Here is a 22494-nt window from a genome sequence, read left to right on the forward strand (position 1 = left end):
ACATTAGAAAAAAAAAACTTTTTGTAGTTAGGCAACCAAATTCTCTTCAAATTTTTATTTTACAAACTATTCTTAAATTTACAAAATTTTAAATTAACTAATACTTTTTAAATTTTCTAATATTTGTTATAGGCACAAATAAGTGCAGTCCCCGATACATTGAAATCCTAATTTCAAAAATAATCCTTTTGAAATGTGATTTTTATTTACAATTGTACACATAGGATTAATTCCTTCTTTTGCAACTTCTACACACATTTTCTTAACAATTAACGATCCATATCCTTTCCTTTTAAATTCAGGAACTGTCTCTAAAACAATTAAGACTCCCCAATAATCTTGCAACACCCATGAAACCAAACGACGATTCTCTTTTAAGAATACTCCATATCCATGATTCATTTCAATAAAACATGATAAATATTCTTCCACACCAGGAAAAGAATATGGCCATAAACTGCATAATAAATCTATGTAGGAAACGTTTAATTTATCGATATAAACCTCATCAGGACATCTATAATAAAAAGAAATTAATATTTATAATTTTATGAACAATTTGTAATTTTTCACATGATTTCAAATTTTAAAGCTTCTTCTTTTGGCAAATAAAAAAGTTTGTTATCAAAAATGGCTTTAATTGGAACTTTGTGGCATCTTAAACATTCGTGAATCGGTGGTAAATGTTCATTTCTTATTCCATAAATAACTGGATTATTCCAAGTATCAGAAGCTATTTTTAAACACTTCGAATCGTTAAGTAAAGCGAGGAGATCTTCACCAGTTTTATCTAACGTAAACATGAATATATCAAATTGTCTAAACTAAAAGTACTTTTATGAAACGTTTGAAAACCAATTTAATAAAAAATATTCTTTTTAAATTATTATTACTAGCAATAAAAATGTTCCACTTTTTTTCCAATCGTCATCCAATCCATAAAAGTTTAAATCATCTCTTTCCGGATGGCTTCTTTTCCACTTAAAATATGTTAAAAATAAACTATTAACGTGACTTGCATATGGAACTTCGTGTTCATAAATTTGTTGTAGCTCTTTAATTTGAAGGGCTCCCAATGGTTTCATTTTAATGTCATCCATCATTCTAAAAAAATTATAATACAATATTATTTAAAATATAGAAATTGATTTTGTAGTAAAACTAGACAGGTTAAGTTTGAAAGTTTTAAAATCTTGCTTCTTGATTCTTATTAAAGGTTTGTCCTAGTGATGGAACGAATAGTGAATTTGCGAAAAGCAGGATACCGGATATTCGGCATCCCCTTCGACCAGATATCCGGTTATCCGGCATATCTATCTGGCCATTATGGTTATAATTTCTGGTACATTTCTGAAGTGATACCCTATAATGCCACATTATTGCGATATTTGAATAAAAATGAAATTAATAAGAAAGCTCATGAAGATATGTCAACTTATTTGGGTCCAAGATACTTTTCTTAATAATTGGCGATATTTCCACAAGGATCCTTCAAGAAATGAATTTTATAGCGAATTTTGAAAGATATAGATGAAAATTGCAACATCGAAAATTTGATCAAAACTTCAAATATTGTTTTCTCAAAAACTACAAGTTATTTTTCAAAACGGGTTGGTTCATTGGAAAGAGGACACAATTATTAACACTTTGGGAAATTTTCATACTTACATTCCAAGAAGTGGATTTTATACGAATTTTTAAAACTTAATCGGCGAAAATTACAAAATTCGAAAAAATTTTCGATTATTTCCAAAATTAATTTCTTAAGAACTAAAAGTGATTTTTCAAAACGGCTTGTTGCACTAAAAAGAGAACACTTTAATTAATAATTGGTGATATTTCCACAAGGATCCTGCAAGAAATTAATTGTATAGCGAATTTTGAAAGTTATCGATGAAAATTGCAACATCGAAAATTGTATCAAAACTTCAAATATTGTTTTCTCAAAAACTATAAGTTATTTTTCAAAACGGGTTGGTTCATTGGAAAGAGGACACTTTTATTAACACTTTGGGACATTTTCGTACTCATTCATTCGCTTTAATCAATGTAAAAGTAGTAATCAGTTTAGGAGGTACAGGTCTAAGAAATAAAAAGCCACCCCTGGAAGCTGCAACATCTCAACGCTGGTGGACTGGTCTAGTAATTTCCTCAAGTCTTTGGGACAGAACGAAAGGAGCATAGCCAAGAAGCCGTTCAAAATGGTCGATGATGCCGAATAAATCTCACCAGATTAAAAGCTTTATAAGCGTACATACACGAACATTTAATGAAAAACTTAATCGCATATACCACCAATGCCCCAGAAGCGATGTGAAAATAATATTGGGAGATATGACTGCAAAATCAGGCCGAGAAAATATTTACAGACCAACAATATTACTATATACTTTACATCAAGAGTATAATGATAACAGAACCAGACCTGTCATCTTTGTCTCATGCATTAATATGACTATTAGCAGCACATACTTCCCACATAAATGCATAGACAAATAGCGTGGACCTCGCCAGGTGGGCATAGTATAAATCAAATCAATCACATATTGATAAACTCAAAACATAGATCTAACGTACGCGACTACAAAAACAAGGAGCTATCATTGACTCTGATCACTGTTTAGTGCAGGATGTGGCAGTCAAACCGCATTATTTAAAACTATTAAAGAAGTATTATAAAACATAAATTTAATTTGTTTTGCAACAAATATTAAGACAAACGACGACATTTTATATAAAAGCAGAAAAAAGTTTCACATTTTGAATACATATTCAGTCAGTTAAACCTTATTCAATCATAATAAATACACATGACAGTTAAATCAACATGCTTAATTGGATGATGAATAACAAGGTTTTGCTGTTACATCTTATTTAAAAAATGGTCAAAGTTATGTGCAAGCACACAGCAAATTCCGCAAAATTTTCATTTACCGCTTCATGCTTCTGTTTCGAGTAGGAAAGCCATTTCTGTTTAAATAAATAAATAATTAAGTATTTATTGTACCAATACAGTACATTGTACCACAATAATAATAGAAATTATCTACGTAACCATAAAATCAAAAACAAAAACCATTAGCATAAAAGGCGCAATAACAGATAAAGATCTGGTTCAACATACACCAAATTAAAAAAAAAAATGTATATACAGGATGTTTCTGTTAGTCGTGGCATAATTTTAATCAGAAATTCTAGAGTAAAAATGATGACGATTCGTGTAAAAATGTTTAGTCTAAACCCATAAATTACTATATCTAGCCTTCAAAGTTAAGAAATTTTTAAACATTTTCCTAAATATTTATATGGTTTGTATTAGAAAGATAAAATTTGGCGGACAGTGCAATGTTATCATGAGAAATCGTTTAAGATCACTTTTGAAAATATGCAACCACGGCAGAGTTGGGTAGTATCCGGATACAGTATCAGGTTACTTTTCAAATTTTGTATCCGGTATCCATGACTAAACATAAAGTATCCGGTATCCGGATACTTTTTTCGGTGTTCGGATACCTTTTAATTGGGTTTTTTTTTGGTTCCTATTCTATTATTACACACGTACATATACACGAAAATGTTTGATTTCCTATTTTTTTTTTTCAGTTTCTTCTACTTTTTTTCTATTTTTTCTACTTCTACTATTTTTTGTGACTACATCAATAATTGTGGCGTTACATGTTGGAAGTTAGTTGTTTAAATTCAAAGAACTCATTCCCTAGCAAGTGTACACTAAATTTCCCTAGCGAGAGACCACTCTGGAAAAATATAGGAGAAAAGATTAAGAATCACTGTAAGTAAAATATGGATGCCAATATATTAGTTTAACAATAATTTAGGTCATTTTAAAAGTATCCGAGAATGTATCCGAAAACTGCCTGACACATATACCCGGGTACAACTATCCGGATACTTTTATGGTGAAAGCATCCGTACTTTTTTAAAAAAAAGTATCCGTATACATTGTAAGTATCCGGTATCCGGTACTCGAATACTTTTTTCCTGTATCTGTCCCAGTTCTAAACCACGGAAACAATGCTATACAAGATGTTCAGAAAGATTATTTCCTTAAAACTTTTGTATTATGTCGTAAACCCTTCAATTTTTCAACTTATTCTAAAAGCCTAATCAAAAGGTTTTTGATTAAACGTATCGTTTTGACACACTAGATTAAATATCGATATTTGTGTGCATTTTTCAATAAACCCTAATTCTTTCCCAAACTATAAATGTTATGTATAGGACATATGGGATATAAAAGATGTAAAATGAAACACCGAAGACAACTAAGTAATAAAATATGGGGGGTGCCATTTAAAGAAATGAAGTTATGGTACTTCCAAGTTTCGAAAAGGTAACGTGCCATAGTAAAGTGACCAAACGTTCTAGACAGCCATACTCGGCACCAAAATATACTCCATCATGTTGCTTAAGCATGTTCTGAATCCTAAATTGATACCCCAAAAATCGAGTGTTCTCTGATTTTTTGAACAAATGTCTGCTGGAGCAGATTTTTCTAGAAAAATTCGAATAACTCGAGAATTTTTCTAATTAGTATTTTGGCCAGAACCCTGTAAAGTTCTAATGGAGGTCGTCGTGGATGACCCTGTATATAATCAAAGGATATAACAAATAACCGAGTATCGAGATTATTGTTGATATATTATTAATGAAGTGTTTAGTTAATCAATATCTAGAGCGTTATTTTTGTAACTGTAACAAAACATAACAACTGGCGACGAGGCTGAAAAAGTGAAAAAACAGCACCGAACAAAAAGAAAAAACCCACACTAGGGACATAACCTCAAAAAAATTGGAGGTTACCGGAATAGAACAAAGATGAACATTGGTGAATTCAGCAGTATTTCAACCATTCAACCTTCATGAAGGCATCAACAACCTAGGGACACGCTGGAAGAAATGGTTGAACCGTTTCGAAAACCAGCTGGTTGCAGTCGATATCCAAAACGACGACAGGAAGAAAACGTTGCTACTACATTACGCAGGTGAGGGTGGACATGATCTTTTCCTTGACCTTGCAACCTTAGAAGTAGATCCTACAGAACCAACTTCTCCATCCTCGTACGACATAGCAAAACGAACATTATGTAAATATTTTCATCCGAAAATAAATCAAGAGTATGAGATATTTAACTTTAGACAATGTAAACAATTTTCTGACGAAAGAATCGATCAATATTACGCAAGACTTTTAAAATTTTCGAAAACATGTAATTTTGATAAGCCAGAAAATGAAATAAATTCACAAATAATATTAAACACTAACACGAATGAAATTAGGAAATACGAGCTAACGGAACGACCCAGTTTGGAAGATTTACTCACAAGAGCAAAGTTTAGAATCAACAAAAGAACAATTGGAAGATATGAAAAGCAAGAACGTACGAGAGGTAAACAGGATAAAAGATAACAAAAATTATAATGAAACGAAAAGAATTTCAAAATCAACGCCAATGTAAAAATTGTGGCAACAAATGGCACAAGAATGGAAGGCAAACATGCCCGGCATACAACATTGGCTGCCACTACTGTGGAAAGCATGGACATTTTGCAACAGTCTGCATGGCTAAACCTCGAGAGCAACAAAAGGAAAAAACAGCACCAAAACCAACGAAACAATGATAAACAAACAAAACAACAAGTAAACAACAACAAAGCTGAAGAATCATCAGATTCTGAAAATTCGTTTTCGTTAACAATCAACACAATAAATACAATTCCTAGGACAAATATTTCTATGAGTGGAAATAAAATAAATTTTATTATTGATACTGTATTCTCAGTTAATATAATTAACAAAAAGATATTATCTGAAATAAACATATCAACTAAAGACTTAACACCAACATACCCATCAGTTGTGGCATATAACTCTAACAACAAACTTAATATTTTGGGTAAATTTACAGCAAAATTTGAATACCATAATTGCCAAGTCTAAGCAGATGTATTTGTAATAAATGGAATGGGCGAACCATTGCTTAGTTATACCACAGCCAGAAAATTGAACCTTATTCAACTAGCATACAGCACAGATATTCAAAACCATCTACAACACATCCAAAAGAAATTATTAATTTACTAACTGGAATTGGGAATTTGAAAAACACAAAAATAAAATTGCACATAGATGAGATGGATCCATCAGTAGCAAACAAACATAGTTGGATACCCTTTCACTTAAGAACACAAGTAGAAGAAGAAATAAACAGATTGGAAAAACAAGGAACTATCGAAGTTGCAACAGGAGAAACACCATGGGTTTCACCCATAGTAATTGTACCAAAAAGAGAAACAGGCACATTTAGAATTTGTGTAGACATGAGAGAAGCTAACAAAGCAATAATGAGGGAAAGGCATCCAACGCCTGCCATAGATGAAGTTATATCACCTTTAAATGAAGCAATACAGTTCTCTAAAATTGACCTCAATGAAGGTTATCTAAACTTTAAACGAAAAATCACGATACATAACTTTGGAATAAATTCAGCAGCTGAAATATATTTCAAAATACGATTAGACAAGTGTTAATAGGAATAAACGGTGTACTAAACATCAGTGATGATATTCTAGTTTTTGGACAAACTCATGTCGAACATGACAAAGCCCTAGAAAGAGTACTTGAACGATTGCATACAAACAATCTAACAATTAATGAAAAAAAATGTGTATTTAACACCGATAAGATTAAATTCTTCGGATATATATTTGCAGCAGATCGAATATATCCAGATCCTGAAAGTAGAGAGCATATTAAACTTGAAACCACCGCAAGATCAACAACTACTGAGAAGCTTTCTAGGAATGATAACGTACGTAGGAAAATTCCTTCCTAATTTATCAAGCAATACAGAAATTCTGCGAAAATTAATGTCAAAATCTGGAAAATGAATTTGGACTAACGAACATCAACAATCTTTTCAGTTCCTAAAGAAACAATTAAGTTGTGCTGACAAATTAGCTTATTATGACATACACAAACCTACTTATCTGATAGTTGATGCGAGTCCTTGTGGCCTAGGAGCTATTCTTTCCCAAGGCCATAAACACACGGCGATTGTTGCTTACGCCAGCAGATCCCTAACAGACGCAGAAATACGATACAGCCACTTTGAAAGGAAGGCGCTAGCTGCGTGTTGGACAATCCAACATTTTAGAATTTATCTACTTGGAACGACATTCACGTTACACACGGATCACAAACCGTTGAGTATATTATCAAAGCCAAGAGCAGCTCCAAGTGCACGGTTAGAGCGATTATACTTAAAAGTACAAGAATTAAAATTTGAGGCAAAAAGGCTCATGTAATCCATCTGATTACTTATCAAAATATGCGATTACAGAAAGCAACATGAATCATGTCAAGAACAGAACTGAACAGTATGTTCAATTCATTTCTAACACATCAACACCTAAATTGATATCGTTAGATCAGATTAAACAGAATACCGATCAAGACGAAACATTATAAGCTTTGAAAATGGCTATAAGAACGAATGATTACAAACCTTGGCAAAACCTAGAATTATTCAAAGATAAAAGAAGAAATTACTGAGATAAATGGAATATTACTAAAAGGTCGTCAAATAATTATACCCAACAGTTTACAAGATTCGATTATAAGATTATATGTCAAAAAGTTTACTTTGAACAAAGGTATGGTCCCAAAACTAGAAGAAAAAGTCGAAAATTTCATAAAACACTATACAGCATGTCAAATTACAACGCCTCATAGACAAAGAGACCCCATCCACCCTATCGTATCATTAAACAGAGCTAGCTATCCATTTCAATATGTAGATATAGATTATGCTGGTCCATTTAAAAACGGGAAGTATTGTTTTGTACTAATTGATGAATTTTCTAAGTTTTTAAGAATGGCCTACCAGAAAGATTTGGAAAAACACTAAAACAATTACTTACATGCTCATATTTTGAGTCAGGTCAGATGGAAGATACGTTACAAGAATTTTTTACCAATTATAGAAGTACTCCACTCTACCACAAATCGAACTCCATACATTGCAGTTTTCCACACAGATATGAAAGGGTATTTACCAACCATAATAAAAGAGAAAAACAATCACAATAAAATGGAAAATTATCAACAGAAGATTGATAAAGCAAACTTAAAACGAAAAACGCGACATCACCAGTTCAAAATAAATGACAAAGTATACTGCAAACAACAGAAAAAGACTTTTCTAACTTCAAAATATGACCCAATACCATATACAATAACAGAAATCACAGGTTCTCAAATCCGAGCGCAGAGAGGAAATCAATGTATAATAGGGAACTCATCATTCTTTAAGCTATGTTTATCCTCAACTAACCCGGAATAACCCAAACCTGTTACGAAACCCCCAGTAAGATCGACATGCCCAATGACCCCTTTGATACTCGTGAGTACACCGAAACCATCAACAACCGCAGTTGGAATATCTCCACCAATGGCAACTGCGATAGCGAGAGATCCACCAACTTAGATATCTTCAACAACGATTGAGGTTCCACTGCCCACATCTCCAATACCGATTCCACCACCGACGACTCCACCACCAGGAGAATCATCACCGACATCCACACCAACAGATACAACTTCAACACCTGGCAAAGAGAAACTCCCACAACAACATGGAAATCTAAAAGATCAAGAAAACCACCGAAGTATCTTTCAGATTATACAGTGTAGGAGGGATGTAGTGTCCAGCACCTATAAAGATCATTGAACTGTTTTTAGACAATGACAGATATATGCGCGCTAAGTTCAGACAAGAGAGAGAAAAACGACGCGAAGAATCGGATATAACAAATAACCGAGTATCGAGATTATTGTTGATATATTATTAAAGAAGTGTTTAGTTAATTAATATCTAGAGTGTTGTTTTTGTAACCGTAACAGAACATAACAAATGGTAACACCAAAACGATGCCTTAAATTGAGGTGGTGAACGTCAGCCCTAAACTTTATTTTATTGACTAAATAAGGAGGCTTCCGGTGGAATAACAAAGAATGCAACAAATTAAAGTAATGTGTAATGAATCTCTGTCTTACGTTTAGCCACCCGCATGTCATAAGCTTCCCTGAGATATGATCTCTGCGTCTGATGCCGTAAATAAAACGTAAGCAGAAGTTTTACGATAATAAAACGATAAAAAAGGACTAAACACAACGCTGCAATAATTAAAATGGGAGAGAACTAATGAGTTACAAAGATGTCGTTTCAATCCACAAGAAAACCATATGAAACCATATGCCCTATCACAAAACGATGCTGATATTGAGTGCTGGCTAATACTAGCACATAGTTGTTGTATCTCCTGATTTACTCTACTGCACATATCCACTGCTTCATGCGGCAAAAAGCTACAATATAGGTACGTATCATCGGCATAATATAAATGATACGATAAGCTACTTAAATCCGAAAACAGGTTACAAGTGAATTTTGTAAAAAGAATCGCACTCAAAATAGACCCTTGAGGTACACCAGATACAACTGCCATGGAAAACGACATTGCATCATTCTCCTTGACTGACTGTCGCCTATCCATAAGATAGTTTCGAAATTAATTAACAGCCATACTACTAATTCCAATGTAACTCAAAATTGATAACAATAAATCATGATTTAAGTCAAGTCAGACAGCAAAGCTGCACAAGACTTAACATTGTAGCTTTTTAACTGCTTCCATAAATTGCGAGAGACATTCAAATTACAATTCTGTTCCAGAAACACACTTGCGAATGGCATTTTTGTAACTAAATTACTAAGTTTCTTGTAATAAATAAAATGCCAAATTCATCCTAGCGAGTATACAATGACGCGAATATTAGATAAGGTTAGATTTATTAAAACCAACCAGTTAAGGTTACGTGAGAGACCAAAACTGAGATTTATTGACGATGTGGTACGTAAGACTGGAAGGATATTCTGGCAGGCACAAATGCTGTAGAAGGAAAAAGATATCCACCTCATCTTCTTCTAGGCCTATCATAGTAAAATTAATTTCTTAACATATGTGGAGATTAAGATTGACTAATAACGCCAGTTAAAGTATTAATCGTATTAATCAATTGAATTGAAATCGACAATTGTTTCCAAACTCTTGACCAATACAGTAAAAATACCTTACATAATCAATGTTTGAGTGCGTCATTATATCTGAATCTCCCCAAATATTAAAAATTACAACAGTAGTCGAAAAATATTAATCAAGTAATTAATGTAACACCAAATTTGAATCATTTACATACTATCTCAATATCTTATCAATATTAAAAATTACAGAGATATTAATTTAACGATAAATCTTACCACAAAAGTAAATATAAACGATTTCGACTTCAAGTGCACTGCAACGAAATAAACATAAAAAATTGCTTACAATTAGATTAGATTACACAATCTTACCGACAATAAAAAGAGGATGTTAAAAATAACTTGACATTGTTACATGGTACTTTTAAAATACTACTTTTGAAGTTATTTAAATAGAAGAAACTAAAATTTGTTAATAGATGAAGGACGATCAAAGATTAACTAAATTTTATTACACAGTCTCGGTTAAAACCGATAAAATAGCTTATATTGCAAATTAAAAACAAATTTATTTCACAATTAAATTTTTTTTACCAAAAAAACTAATATAACATAAACGTACAAGTATCAATATGTTTGAATCCAAGTTTTTCAAATAAAGCTTCTGAAACGGTATTTCCCACAACAATTCCACATAATGGGTTGATTCCATCTTTAGCGATTTCCAACGACATTTTTTTTACCATCAAAGATGCGTATCCTTTCCTTTTGTGTTCGGGCACAGTTTCTAAAACGATTAAAGTTCCCCAAAAATTTTGTAACACCCAAGAAATTAATTGGTCGGTTCCTTTTAAAAATAAACCATACGATTTGTTCATTTCAATATAGGTTTTTAAATATTCTTTGGAACCTGCGTGAGCATGAGGCCATAAGCTACAAATTAAATCGACGTGTGACGTTTTTAAATTATCAATATAAACGTGTTCAGGACAACTAAAATGTTACTTAATTAGAAAATTAACTAAAAAAGCAATTAATTCGTTACTTTATAACATATTTTAATGCTGCTTCTTTTGGTAACCAATACGTTTTATTTTCCCAAATAGATCGAATTTTTGGGAAAATATTAAGTTCATGTAGAGACTTGTAAAGGGCTGGTAAATGTTTGTTTCTTGTACCATATATATTTCTTGGGTATGGTTGTGGTTGAACGTTTAAAGCTTTAGATTTATTAAGTAAATTATAAAGATCTGTTCCGGTATCATCAAGTGTTGATAAAAATATATCGAACGATCTAAACTGTGAAAAAATATTTGTAACTATAATTTTTTGATTAAAAAATAAGGTATTAGGTAAATGACTAAATTTAAAATATAATAATAATTTTTGGAATATATATTTCAAAAATGTTAATTATTGCAACGATACTATTTAACAAATCAATATACCAAAAATAAATTACTGTCTGTCAATACTGCGCAAAGAAATGATTTTTGGAGATCTCACAAAAGAGATCAGGTTAGAGAGAATCTAAATTCCAACAAAAGATTATACAGTGCGCGGCAAAATTATGGAACATATTCAATAAATTGATAACAAATTTTTTTTTGCAAAAATGGCGAAACGGGTCAATTTTGGTTAATCATAAATCATAACACACATTATTACACCATATTCACTTCCTGATAGTTATTTTTTTATGAGTTATGACGTCATCGAAATTTTTTTTAAAATTCTTTTAAAGGCAAGAATTTTATTTTTTTTTGTGAACGTAAAAATAGCATTACACATGGGTAACCATGGAAACGCTTTGTTTGGTTTTAATAATGTCTATTCAAAAACGTCAAAATTAGTTTAGTGAGTGTTTAATTGAATTGAAACAATTTTTATAGCGATTAATTCGTGTATTTTTAGATTGTTTTCTGTGTTGTAATTGTTTGTTTGTATTTTTTTTCTGTTTTATGTTGTTTTGTTTTGTATTACTTATTTTACAAATTGTATTTTTTTTCGAACAAAAAAAATAGTATTACCCATGCGTAACCATGTACTATCGCCCCAGCCTTATTTGCTGGGGCGATAAAAAATTCGCAAAAGCCTTATGTCAAAAAAAGGGAAAAAAATTTGAAGAAACGGTGCGTAAACGCTTTAATGGTCGTAAATGGCTTAAAATTATTGAGACTTTCTATAATATTAAACGGTCAAAATGCCATTTTAAATGAGATTAGAAAAAAATATTACTAATGGAAATTAAGAGACGATTTTTACATCGAATTTTAACTAAATTCTTTAACTTTACGAAGATATACAGTACAGAAACGTATTTTAAAATTAAGAAACAATTTTTTTCACTTATTAAAGTTCAATTATTTTATTTTAATGAATATATTTGACTATTTTATGAATTTTTAAAATCGACTACGTCATAACATTGGTCATAAAATGTCGCTGACGTCATAACTCATAAAAAAATGATTATCAGGAAGTGAATATGGTGTCATAATGTGTGTTATGATTAACCAAAATTGACCCGTTTCGCCATTTTTGCAAAAAAAATTTTCTTATGAATTTATTGAATATGTTCCATAATTTTGCCGCGCACTGTATAATATCTAACATTTAAGGAGTACTTCGCCATTTGAAAAGTTTGTTGGAGCTACTGGCACAATTAAATGATTTATCAAAATACTGAAGCAAATATTCAAAGAAAATCGATGTAGATATCTCATCTTGACAGCGGCATATGCAAAAATAAGATTGTTGTGGAATTAATAACTTTGTTGTTTCTTGATATAACTTCACCGATGAATAGGATATTAACAACAAAGCTAGTATCTTCTGCAGCTCTTCTTACTATTCTAGAATGAGGTATGGTATCGCAACCAGGGGCCGTAAGAGTTTGTATACCTACTTAACCCAAGTTAAGAAACAACTTTAATTTCTGCTTTGGTTGTACGACATCATTTTTACTTACAGTAATCTGGTAAACATCTATGCAAATTTGAACATAATTTATCTGAAATGTTTCGACACATAGACGCCATGTTTTATAAAAACGACTTTGGCAAGAACCTGAGTTTTGATTGGACGAAACTTTCTCCATCAAAGCTTTAACGATCATAGAAACAAACTCTCTACAGGTGTTCGGAACTACTTTGGCTTTATTATTAGAAATACTTCTGTGTTTACCACGTCAATCTCAATGAAAACACTTTATCAATTCATAAGAAGGAACATGAAATACTGCGCTGTTGTCTGATTGCTAATTGCTTCATGGGCATCCTTTCAGGATATCAGTATCTTTGCGAATCTTTTATCCTTAACCGTTGGCATAGACGGTTTGCTTGTATATCAGAAATCCTAGAAGAAATAATCAAAACATCTTCTCAATAATCTCTTAGGCCAATATGAATTATATGTACTGGATTAATATACATGTTTTCCCTATCAAAGAGACTATTCCAGACATCTTAGACCTAGTTATAACAAAAAATATAAATTTCCCCATTCATTAATCCATCATCAATATGGACCAAATCCCAAAGTTCCTAGATTAATTATTGGGCATGTGTTATTGGAATATTATGAGTAATTTAAACTTAGACCTCGCTCAACAAACGATGGAAAGTATAGACAAAAGTATGTATTAGATTATTAAGCAGCAATGTGATTATCAGTTTCGAGTTGATGTGATTAGTTGAAGAACCTCGGCCGTCTAAATTGGATAAAATCATACATTTCTGCAATTACTGTCATATTAACCCGAAAGTGATCATCACATAGTTGCATGATTTTATCCAATTAATCCCTTAACTGATTAAAATGTGTAAAATTTAAATGGACCCTTGTTTGAACCTTTTCCCTCGGTTATCGACACTTCTCGATTCCATCTTGAAAATAAAAAAGTAAATATTGTTCTAATTTCTTCACTTTAGTACAGCTGACCTTTCGTGCAGTTCGGTTGCAGCTCTTTTCTTGTTCAGTTTTGAAGACGTTTGTGTTTAGTTTCAATTCGTTTTTTGTTCCTTATATGGAAGGTACGTATTTTTATTGTTTTATTGTAGTATCTACAATTATTTAGCTAATGAGTTCTCCTAATCAATGTTTTTTATTCAAATACCATGTTTTCGGATACCGATACTGATAGTGATTATCAGCCAAACAGCGAGATTTCGGCAAGCGACGAAGAGAGTATTTTTTTTGAGGATATTGACAATCCAATATCAGCTCCACTACGTTTCCCCTTTACTGATACACCAGGAGCAGAAACTTCTGATGGCGGTATTGTCAGATATGCAGAACAAATCATAGCTAATTCAATAGCAAAAACCTACTCACGTTTGAAGGGTTGGACAGCAACATCCGATAATGAAATTTAAGTTTTCTTTGCCATTATAATAATTGAAGGCATAGTAAAAAAAACCGAATTTGGAGTGGACAAAGCGGCAGAGTATAGGACCCCATTTTTCGCTATTAAAGATTTACGCTCTTTGCGCGTTTTGTCGAAATGCTTACACCAGAAAGAGATACTTCCATAGACGAAAGCTTATTGATTTATAAGGGGCGACTAAGCTGGAAGCAAATATTCCTACTGTCACCAAGTACGAATTGAGCGCCGTTCGATCTGCTTGGCCATTGGTCGTCAACCCGACCTACGGATCGGACGGTCGCCAACCAACCACAACGCCCGGTTGATAGGGTTTTACCCAAGGGCGCCTATTTAAGGCGGCCGGGTTTCCATCAGCGGTCAATTCCAACCAAACTCCGAAGCGACAACAACAGCGACAACAGCAGCGACAACGATAATAGCGACAACAAGCCAGCACTTCAACCGCCAATTCGAAGACGACCCCTTTCGTCTTAAAAAAAACCTTTGAGGTTTTTTTTTGTGTACATATTTTGTAAATAAATTATTTCGTTTTATTCAACAACTGTTGTTTCTTCTTCGGCGCAATCCATCCCCCGTAACAATTGGCGCCCAACGTATGGCCGTTTCGCGTCATGCCTTTCGGATTGAAGAATGCCCCGGCGACGTTCCAGAAGTTGATGACGCAAGAAGTGCTCCCTGGATACCTCCGGAAATTCGCCCTGGTGTACCTGGATGATGTCATCGTCTACAGCAACTCCTGGGAAGAACACCTTAGACACTTACACCTGGTGTTTGAACGACTCCGGTTACACAACCTCCGGTTATCACCGGAAAAATGCCACTTGGGGGCAACAACCATCGACTACCTGGGTCACCGGATTACACCAGGAGGAGTGGAGCCCTTACCGAACCATGTCAACTCCCTCTGCGACGCATCGAGACCGTCCAACAAGAAGCAGCTGCGATCCTTCTTGGGACTGTGTAACTGGCTACGCGGGTTTATTCCACGCTGCGCCGAAGTGTTAACCCCGCTGACAGATCTCTTGCGGGGCCAGAAACAGTTTAAGTGGACAGCTGAAGCCGAGAACGCCTTTCTCGAAATTAAACAGCTACTGAGCCGCCCACTGCAACTTAGACGCCCGGACTTCACTCAACCTTTCGTGCTACAGACCGATGCCTGCGGGAAGGGAATTGCCGCGGTCCTCTACCAAGAACCGGGAAGGAAGATCATCGCATTTGCCAGCGCCAAGTTGTCTCCCACTGAGCAGCGCTACCATGCTAACGAACAGGAATGCTTGGCAGTCGTCTGGGCGATGCGATTTTTCCGACCGTACCTGGAGGACAGAAGATTCACCCTGCGCACCGACAGTAGAGCATTGTTATGGCTTGACACCATGAAGGACCGGAACGCCAAGTTAACCCGGTGGGCGCTCCTTCTTCAGGAATATAAATTTGACGTACAACACGTCCCGGGGGAACAGAACGAACTCCCGGACTTTCTCTCGCGCCAACCCGGGCATGAGCCAACGACCCCTGCGGGTCACACAGCTGACGTCGACCGGATGTTTCTTCCACCATCCGCCGAACAAGAACCAAAAAACGTCCGACCCCACATCGCATGTGTCGAATTCCCTGGGCTAGCAGACGACTTAAAAGACAGTCAACGACGAAATCCCCACAGCCAAAACCTGATTCGTACCCTGGACGGAATCAACGAGGCGGGTCCCGCAAACCCGGCGGAAGCTAGAGTCGCCGCCCAGTATTTGGTGCATGATGGGCTTTTGTGGAGACGACATCCCGATGGTAACCGATTGATCGTGCCACAGGACATGCACGACCAGGTGTTGCACGCCTACCATGACGCGTCCACCGCAGGCCATCCCGGAGCTGAGGAAACCACGAGGGTCATCCTGAGGAAATACTGGTGGCTCGGCGTAGAGGAAGACGTGGCCAGACACGTCCGGGATTGCTGGGCCTGCTCATCGCTCAAGCGGGGACCCCTACAGGAACGGGCTCCATTACGACCACGAGCGCCCACACAACCATGGGAAGTTTTGGCAGTAGACCTCATGGGCCCATACGTGAAAACACGAGATAACAACAGGTTTGTGTTCGTTGTCACCGACCTGTTCAGTCGATGGGTGGAGGCGTTTCCGGCCGCTACCAGCAGCGCTCCGAAAATCATAAATATCCTGGAGAGTGAGGTGTTTCCCCGGTATGGTTATCCAAGGGCCATTTTATCCGACAACGGGCCTCAGTTTACCAGCGCCAACTGGGACGTTGGGGGTGCCACCACTGGACGACGCCGATATACCACCCTCAGGCCAATCCTGCGGAGAGGAGGATTCAAGAAATAAAGAAATGCATACGGATCCAACTCCAGGGCATAAATCCAACGACCTGGGATCGACACATCAATCGGGCTCTATTCAACGTTCGGTCACGGCGCAACGCGGCGACAAGAGAAACCCCTGCCGCCCTGCTGTTGGGATACGAGTTACCGCGACCTGGGGAATGGTTTCTTGAGGGCCCCCAAGATGGTCAACAGCCAGCGGCAGGACGGGTCGAGAGAAGAAGACGAGCGCACAGGAACGAGCACCGATACCGCCAGCGATACGCTGGGGCTGTACCACCACCCAGGCGGTTCCTGCCAAGGCAGCTCGTAATGGAGCGGGCTCATGTAGCGACGCCGTTTGGTCCTCGTTGGATAGGACCCCACATGGTTATAGAGGAGGCCGGACCTACAACGTACTGGATCCGCAGACACCAGACTGCAGAGCCCAGCAAAGTCCACATCAACGACCTACGTCTGGCTCCTCCACCACATCGACACCCACCTGCGCAGCCCGAACCAGCGCCTTGAGGGAGGGGGTGTCACCAAGTACGAATTGAGCGCCGTTCGATCTGCTTGGCCATTGGTCGTCAACCCGACCTACGGATCGGACGGTCGCCAACCAACCACAACGCCCGGTTGATAGGGTTTTACCCAAGGGCGCCTATTTAAGGCGGCCGGGTTTCCATCAGCGGTCAATTCCAACCAAACTCCGAAGCGACAACAACAGCGATAACAGCAGCGACAACAAGCCAGCACTTCAACCGCCAATTCGAAGACGACCCCTTTCGTCTTAAAAAAAACCTTTGAGGTTTTTTTTTGTGTACATATTTTGTAAATAAATTATTTCGTTTTATTCAACAACTGTTGTTTCTTCTTCGGCGCAATCCATCCCCCGTAACACTACCAAACGCGCTAGGTTTGGAATAAAAAGTTTTTTACTTTGTGAATCGAGCTCTGGATATGTATGTATATGGAAAACTATCATATACACAGGGAAAGACACTTTATTGCTAATCGAATATAACGATTTGCCTAAAAGTTCACAAATTGTTATGACTCTTATAAAAGATCTGCGAGGGAAAGGATATTGTCTAACTACTGATAATTTTTATAAGTCTCCTCAACTAGCAGATCTATTTTTAACACACAAAACATATACATACGGGACATTGAGGTTGGGGGTAAGGACGTTCCAGCAAATTTGAAGTCAACTAAATTAGACAAAGGAGGCATTATTGGCTGCCAACGAGGAAAAGACATTCATAATTTGGGAATGGAGGATTTAGTCAAAGCAAATAAAATGGTGAAAAACCTAAGGCCATTTTAGATTATAATCATACAATGGAAGGTGTTGATCGCGCCGATCAACAGATTAACCAACTTCAAGAAAGAGAGGGAAAAAGTTTTACGTGAAGATCTTCCTTTATTTATTGGATAAAACTATTAGGAACTATTGAGCTTTATAGAAAAAGTTGCCAGGAACAACACCAAATCCACGCGATTGACGTCACTTACCGGATTTATGTCCTCAACGAAAAATAAACAAAATGCAAGCAGAAGATGGGTTGTTTGCTGTTCTAAAAAGGACGAACGAGGGAAGAAAGTCAGGAGAGAAACAAGATACTGCTGTAAGGATTGCAATGTTGGACTTTGTGTAATTCCATGTTTCAAAATATATCATACACAGAAATATTTTAAGCTTTTTTCTTTTTCTTGAAAAAATCATTACATTTGTTATTTTTAACAAAAATCTGACCAAAATAATCAATAAAAAAATAGACAATTTTATGAGCATACTTTCTAAAATGTGACAATCAGTTGAGAGGTTAAGCCGAGGTCGCTTGCGGCCAAGGCTTTACAATTAACCTCATATGAACCCGAAACTGATCATCACTACATCCGCTTTAAAGTAAGCCAAGACCCGATCTGTTGACTAATTAAACCAGGGTTGCTTGCGGGTGAGGTGATTCAGTGGCTAAGATTATATTAATACGAAACTAATGATGATCAGTTTCAGGTTAACATAATATTAATTCTAGAGCCTCGGCTGCAAGTAACCGCGGTTTAATCTTGCAAAATATATTGAAAGCTGTTACAACATTTATGTACATTACCAAACCCCATCATGGATATAATAAAAACAAGAGATATTAGAAACAACCTCAACTGAAACAACAATTAAACCAACTCGCACATGCTGTACGCAAAGGAATGGAACTGTATTCAAAAATATCAGAACTTCATTTCAACTTTTTAAGTCGTCAATCTGAAACTGCGGAAAACAGGGAAATCTTCTGGCACCAGATGTGAATCACGTTATAGATCGTATAGATACAGTGCGTTTTTGGCCAATGTTCTCTAGACATGGTTAATTAGTGCCGGGAAAATTTCATGAAACACCTGTATAACACGAACCATCTAGTACGCAATCGATCAAGATAACCAACAAATTCACACTTTAGGTAACATCTTAAGCTTATACATACATAAATGAAGATAATCAATAGTCTCGAAAATTACCGGCGAGACGTTAGCAACAAACTTTTTCCCTTATATTTCCACCTAGTTCTCGGGCCCATATCTTCGTTATCTAGAAAGATAACGAAAAACTAAGCACACGGTTGGAAAGCTTGGTCTTTTCTCTATCTTAAATCTCTATCTTTTCATCCGCCAATATGTTGATAATGAGAGCAAAAAAAAAGAAACGTCGCACTGCATTCAAGTTACCTCAAAATTACCAAACTTCACGGCCTTGTGCAGCCGTTATCAGATGGAAATTCAACAAATGGTTTACATATTCGGAAAGAGCTGACCTTAGACTATCTTATTCCGAGTTTTCGTCCGCCAACATCTATCAGCGTCTGTAAGAAAAACGCATCTGAAATAGCCTCTACCGATGACGACACGAAAATATTTCTTGCACTAATAACTTTCCTATTTGACAGGGACAAAACTCTACAACTATATTCAGCTTATGGGAAATTTCCTGCTATTTCCAATAGTGTGTGTGTCACACCGTGATCACACGTTTGCACAATCCTTTCTTCTGACTAAGAACTACCTAAACCACGAATTTTTGCCGCTGCTAAACCACGTTTGGGGCAATAACTCTCTTATCTGACGAGGAGAAAACTCTAGAATTATATTCATGTTATAGGAAATTTTCTGCTGTTTTCAATGGTATATAACACATCTCAATCACACGTTTGCACAATCGTTTTCCAGTCCAGCAACAAACTTTTCCCTAGTATTTCCGTCTACTTTTCGGGCCAATATCTTCGTTATTCAGAATGATAGCAAAAAAACTCAGAACACACTGGAAAGTTTGGTCTTTTCTATATCTTAAATCGTGTTTTCGTCCGCCGATATGTTGATAATAAGAGCAGAAAAAAACACTGCATTTAAATCACCTCAAAATTGCCCAACTTTAAGGCCTTGTGCAGCCGTTACCAGACGAAAATGAAACAAACGGTTTACACAATCGAAAAGAGCTATTAGAAACAACCTCAACTGAAACAACAATTAAACCAACTCGCACATACCATACGCAAAGAAATGGAACTGTATTCAAAAATATCAAAACTTCATTTCAATTTTTTAAGTCGTCAATCTGAAACTGCGGAAACTAGGGAAATCTTCTGGCACCAGATGTGAATCACGCTATAGATCGTATAGATACAGCGCGTTTTTGTCCAATGTTCTCCATACCTGTTCTCTAGACATGGTTAATTAGTGCCGGGAAAATTTCGTGGAACACCGGTATAACATGAACCATCTAGTACGCAATCGATGAAGATAACCAACAAATTCACACTTCTAGGTAACATCTTAAGCTTATACATACATAAATGAAGTTAACCAATAGTCTCGAAAATTACCGGCGAGACGATAGCAACAAACCGCCCAGCAACAAACTTTTTCCCTTATATTTCCACCTATTTCTCGGGCAATATTTTCGTTATCTAGAAAGGTAGCGAAAAACTAAGCACACGGTTGGAAAGCTTAGTCTTTTCTCTATCTTAAATCTCTATCTTTTCGTCCGCCGATATGTTGATAATGAGAGCAAAAAAAAATAAGAAACGTCGCACTGTCATTGGATGCTAATGGTGGCAAATGTTGAACAAGTTTTATTTTTTGATCCAATGACTACTGAAACTAGAAAAGCACAAACTTATTATAATCAAGTGTCCAATTGATTGTTGGATTGAAGAAATGGTTAGGAAAATTTTCTTTTTGGATTTGAAGCAACAGGCGACCAGGAATACGATGCAGTTGAAATTAGATCGATTAGAAACCCCGAACAGGCCAAAATTTGCGATTGTTTGAAGAAAAACGATTTTCCCGGAATATAAGAAATGGTTATTAAAATTTTCTTTTTGATTCTAAAGCAAGAAACGACCAGGAATATAATGCCGTTGAAATGGGATCGATTAGAAACTCCAAACAGGCCGACATTTGCTTATGTTTGAAGAAAATCGATTTTACCGGAATATAAGAACTGGTTAGGAAAATTTTCTTTTCGAATCTGAAGCAAGAGGCCACTAGGAATACCATGCCGTTGAAATTAGATCGATTAAAAACCCCGAACGGGTCGAATTTTGCGAAGTTTGAAGAAAATCGATTTTCCCGGACTATAGGAAATGGTTATTCATCTTATAGGAAATTTTCTGCTCTTTCTGACGGTGTATGACACACTTTAATCACGCGTTTGCACAAACGGTTTCTTTGTCAAAGTTTACCTAAAACCATGAATTTTCGCCGCGACTAAACCATGTTGTGGTGAACAACTTTCTTGTTTGAACGGGGAGAAAACTAAGACTATGTTCGTCTTATGGGAAATTTTCTGCTCTTTCCAACGGTGTGTGACACACTTCGCTTACGCGTTTGCATTCGTGTTTTTTAAATTGATCAACTGAGTTAAAATGCTAAGGTTGGTAAAGTTACCACGTAACATGAAATAATCTTTCCGTTTTGAACAGTTTAAAACTAGAACTAACACTAGCGTGTTAGTAGAGACTCGTACTAGATACACGAAAACTAGATGGAAATACAAAGGTAAAGTTTGTTGTCAACTGCAGGCTCTTTTTCAGGAGCGTTTTTTTACAGACGTCGACAGATATTGACGGACGAAAACTCGGAATAAGATAGTCCAAGGTCAGCTCTTTCCGAATATGTAAACCATTTGTTGAATTTCCATCTGATAACGGTTGCACAAGGCCGCGAAGTTTAGTAATTTTGAGGTAATTTCAATGTTTTCTAGATAATGAAGATATGGGCCCGAGAAATAGGTGGAAATATAAAGAAAAAAGTTTGTTGCTGAGCGGTTTGTTGCTATCGTCTCGCCTATTCGAAAATTAAGGAACTTTTTCTTTGGTTCCGATTTGAACAATCAAAATAATAATACTAATATAAATATAAATAGTATGAACAAGAGAATAATAAATTTTAGAGTCACATTTACCCAACATCCTATATTTGGCAATTACATTTACCTTCATCAAAAAAGTACCACTTCTCCTCCAATCATCATTTAAACCAAAAAATATTAAATAATCTCTTTCTGGATGAGATTTCTTCCATTTAAAATAAACTTTTAATAAACTATTTACATTACTGGCATAGGGTACGTGATTTCTATAAATTTGTTGTAATTCTTTTAACTCTACGTCTTTTAACACTTTCACTTCATATTCACACATCGTTGCAACTGGTTGCAACGCGAATTTAAT

The 22494-nt window shown here is 35.8% G+C and overlaps 1 protein-coding gene across 4 annotated transcripts; it reads right to left on the minus strand.

Annotated features, from left to right (window-relative positions):
• Nucleotides 1-40: 40 nt before the first annotated feature.
• LOC111429471 (uncharacterized) lies at nt 41-22472 on the minus strand. Of its 4 annotated transcripts, XM_023065390.2 has the most exons (6): nt 22258-22472; nt 11110-11363; nt 10687-11057; nt 894-1104; nt 574-824; nt 41-517 (listed from the first exon to the last, which is right to left on the minus strand). In XM_023065390.2, exons 4-6 carry the CDS (start codon nt 1101-1103, stop codon nt 127-129), a joined length of 852 nt encoding a protein of 283 aa, XP_022921158.2. In that variant the 5' UTR covers nt 1104; nt 10687-11057; nt 11110-11363; nt 22258-22472; the 3' UTR covers nt 41-126. The 4 variants fall into 4 exon arrangements, with proteins under 4 accessions (XP_022921158.2, XP_022921159.2, XP_022921161.2 ...); XM_023065391.2 differs by lacking the exons at nt 10687-11057; nt 11110-11363; nt 22258-22472 and adding exons at nt 10341-10378; nt 10437-10680; XM_023065393.2 differs by lacking the exons at nt 10687-11057; nt 11110-11363.
• Between the last annotated feature and the right edge of the window lie 22 nt (nt 22473-22494).

The sequence above is a fragment of the Onthophagus taurus genome, chromosome 7, assembly GCF_036711975.1.
Source record: "Onthophagus taurus isolate NC chromosome 7, IU_Otau_3.0, whole genome shotgun sequence".
Classification (NCBI taxonomy): Eukaryota; Metazoa; Arthropoda; class Insecta; order Coleoptera; family Scarabaeidae; genus Onthophagus; species Onthophagus taurus.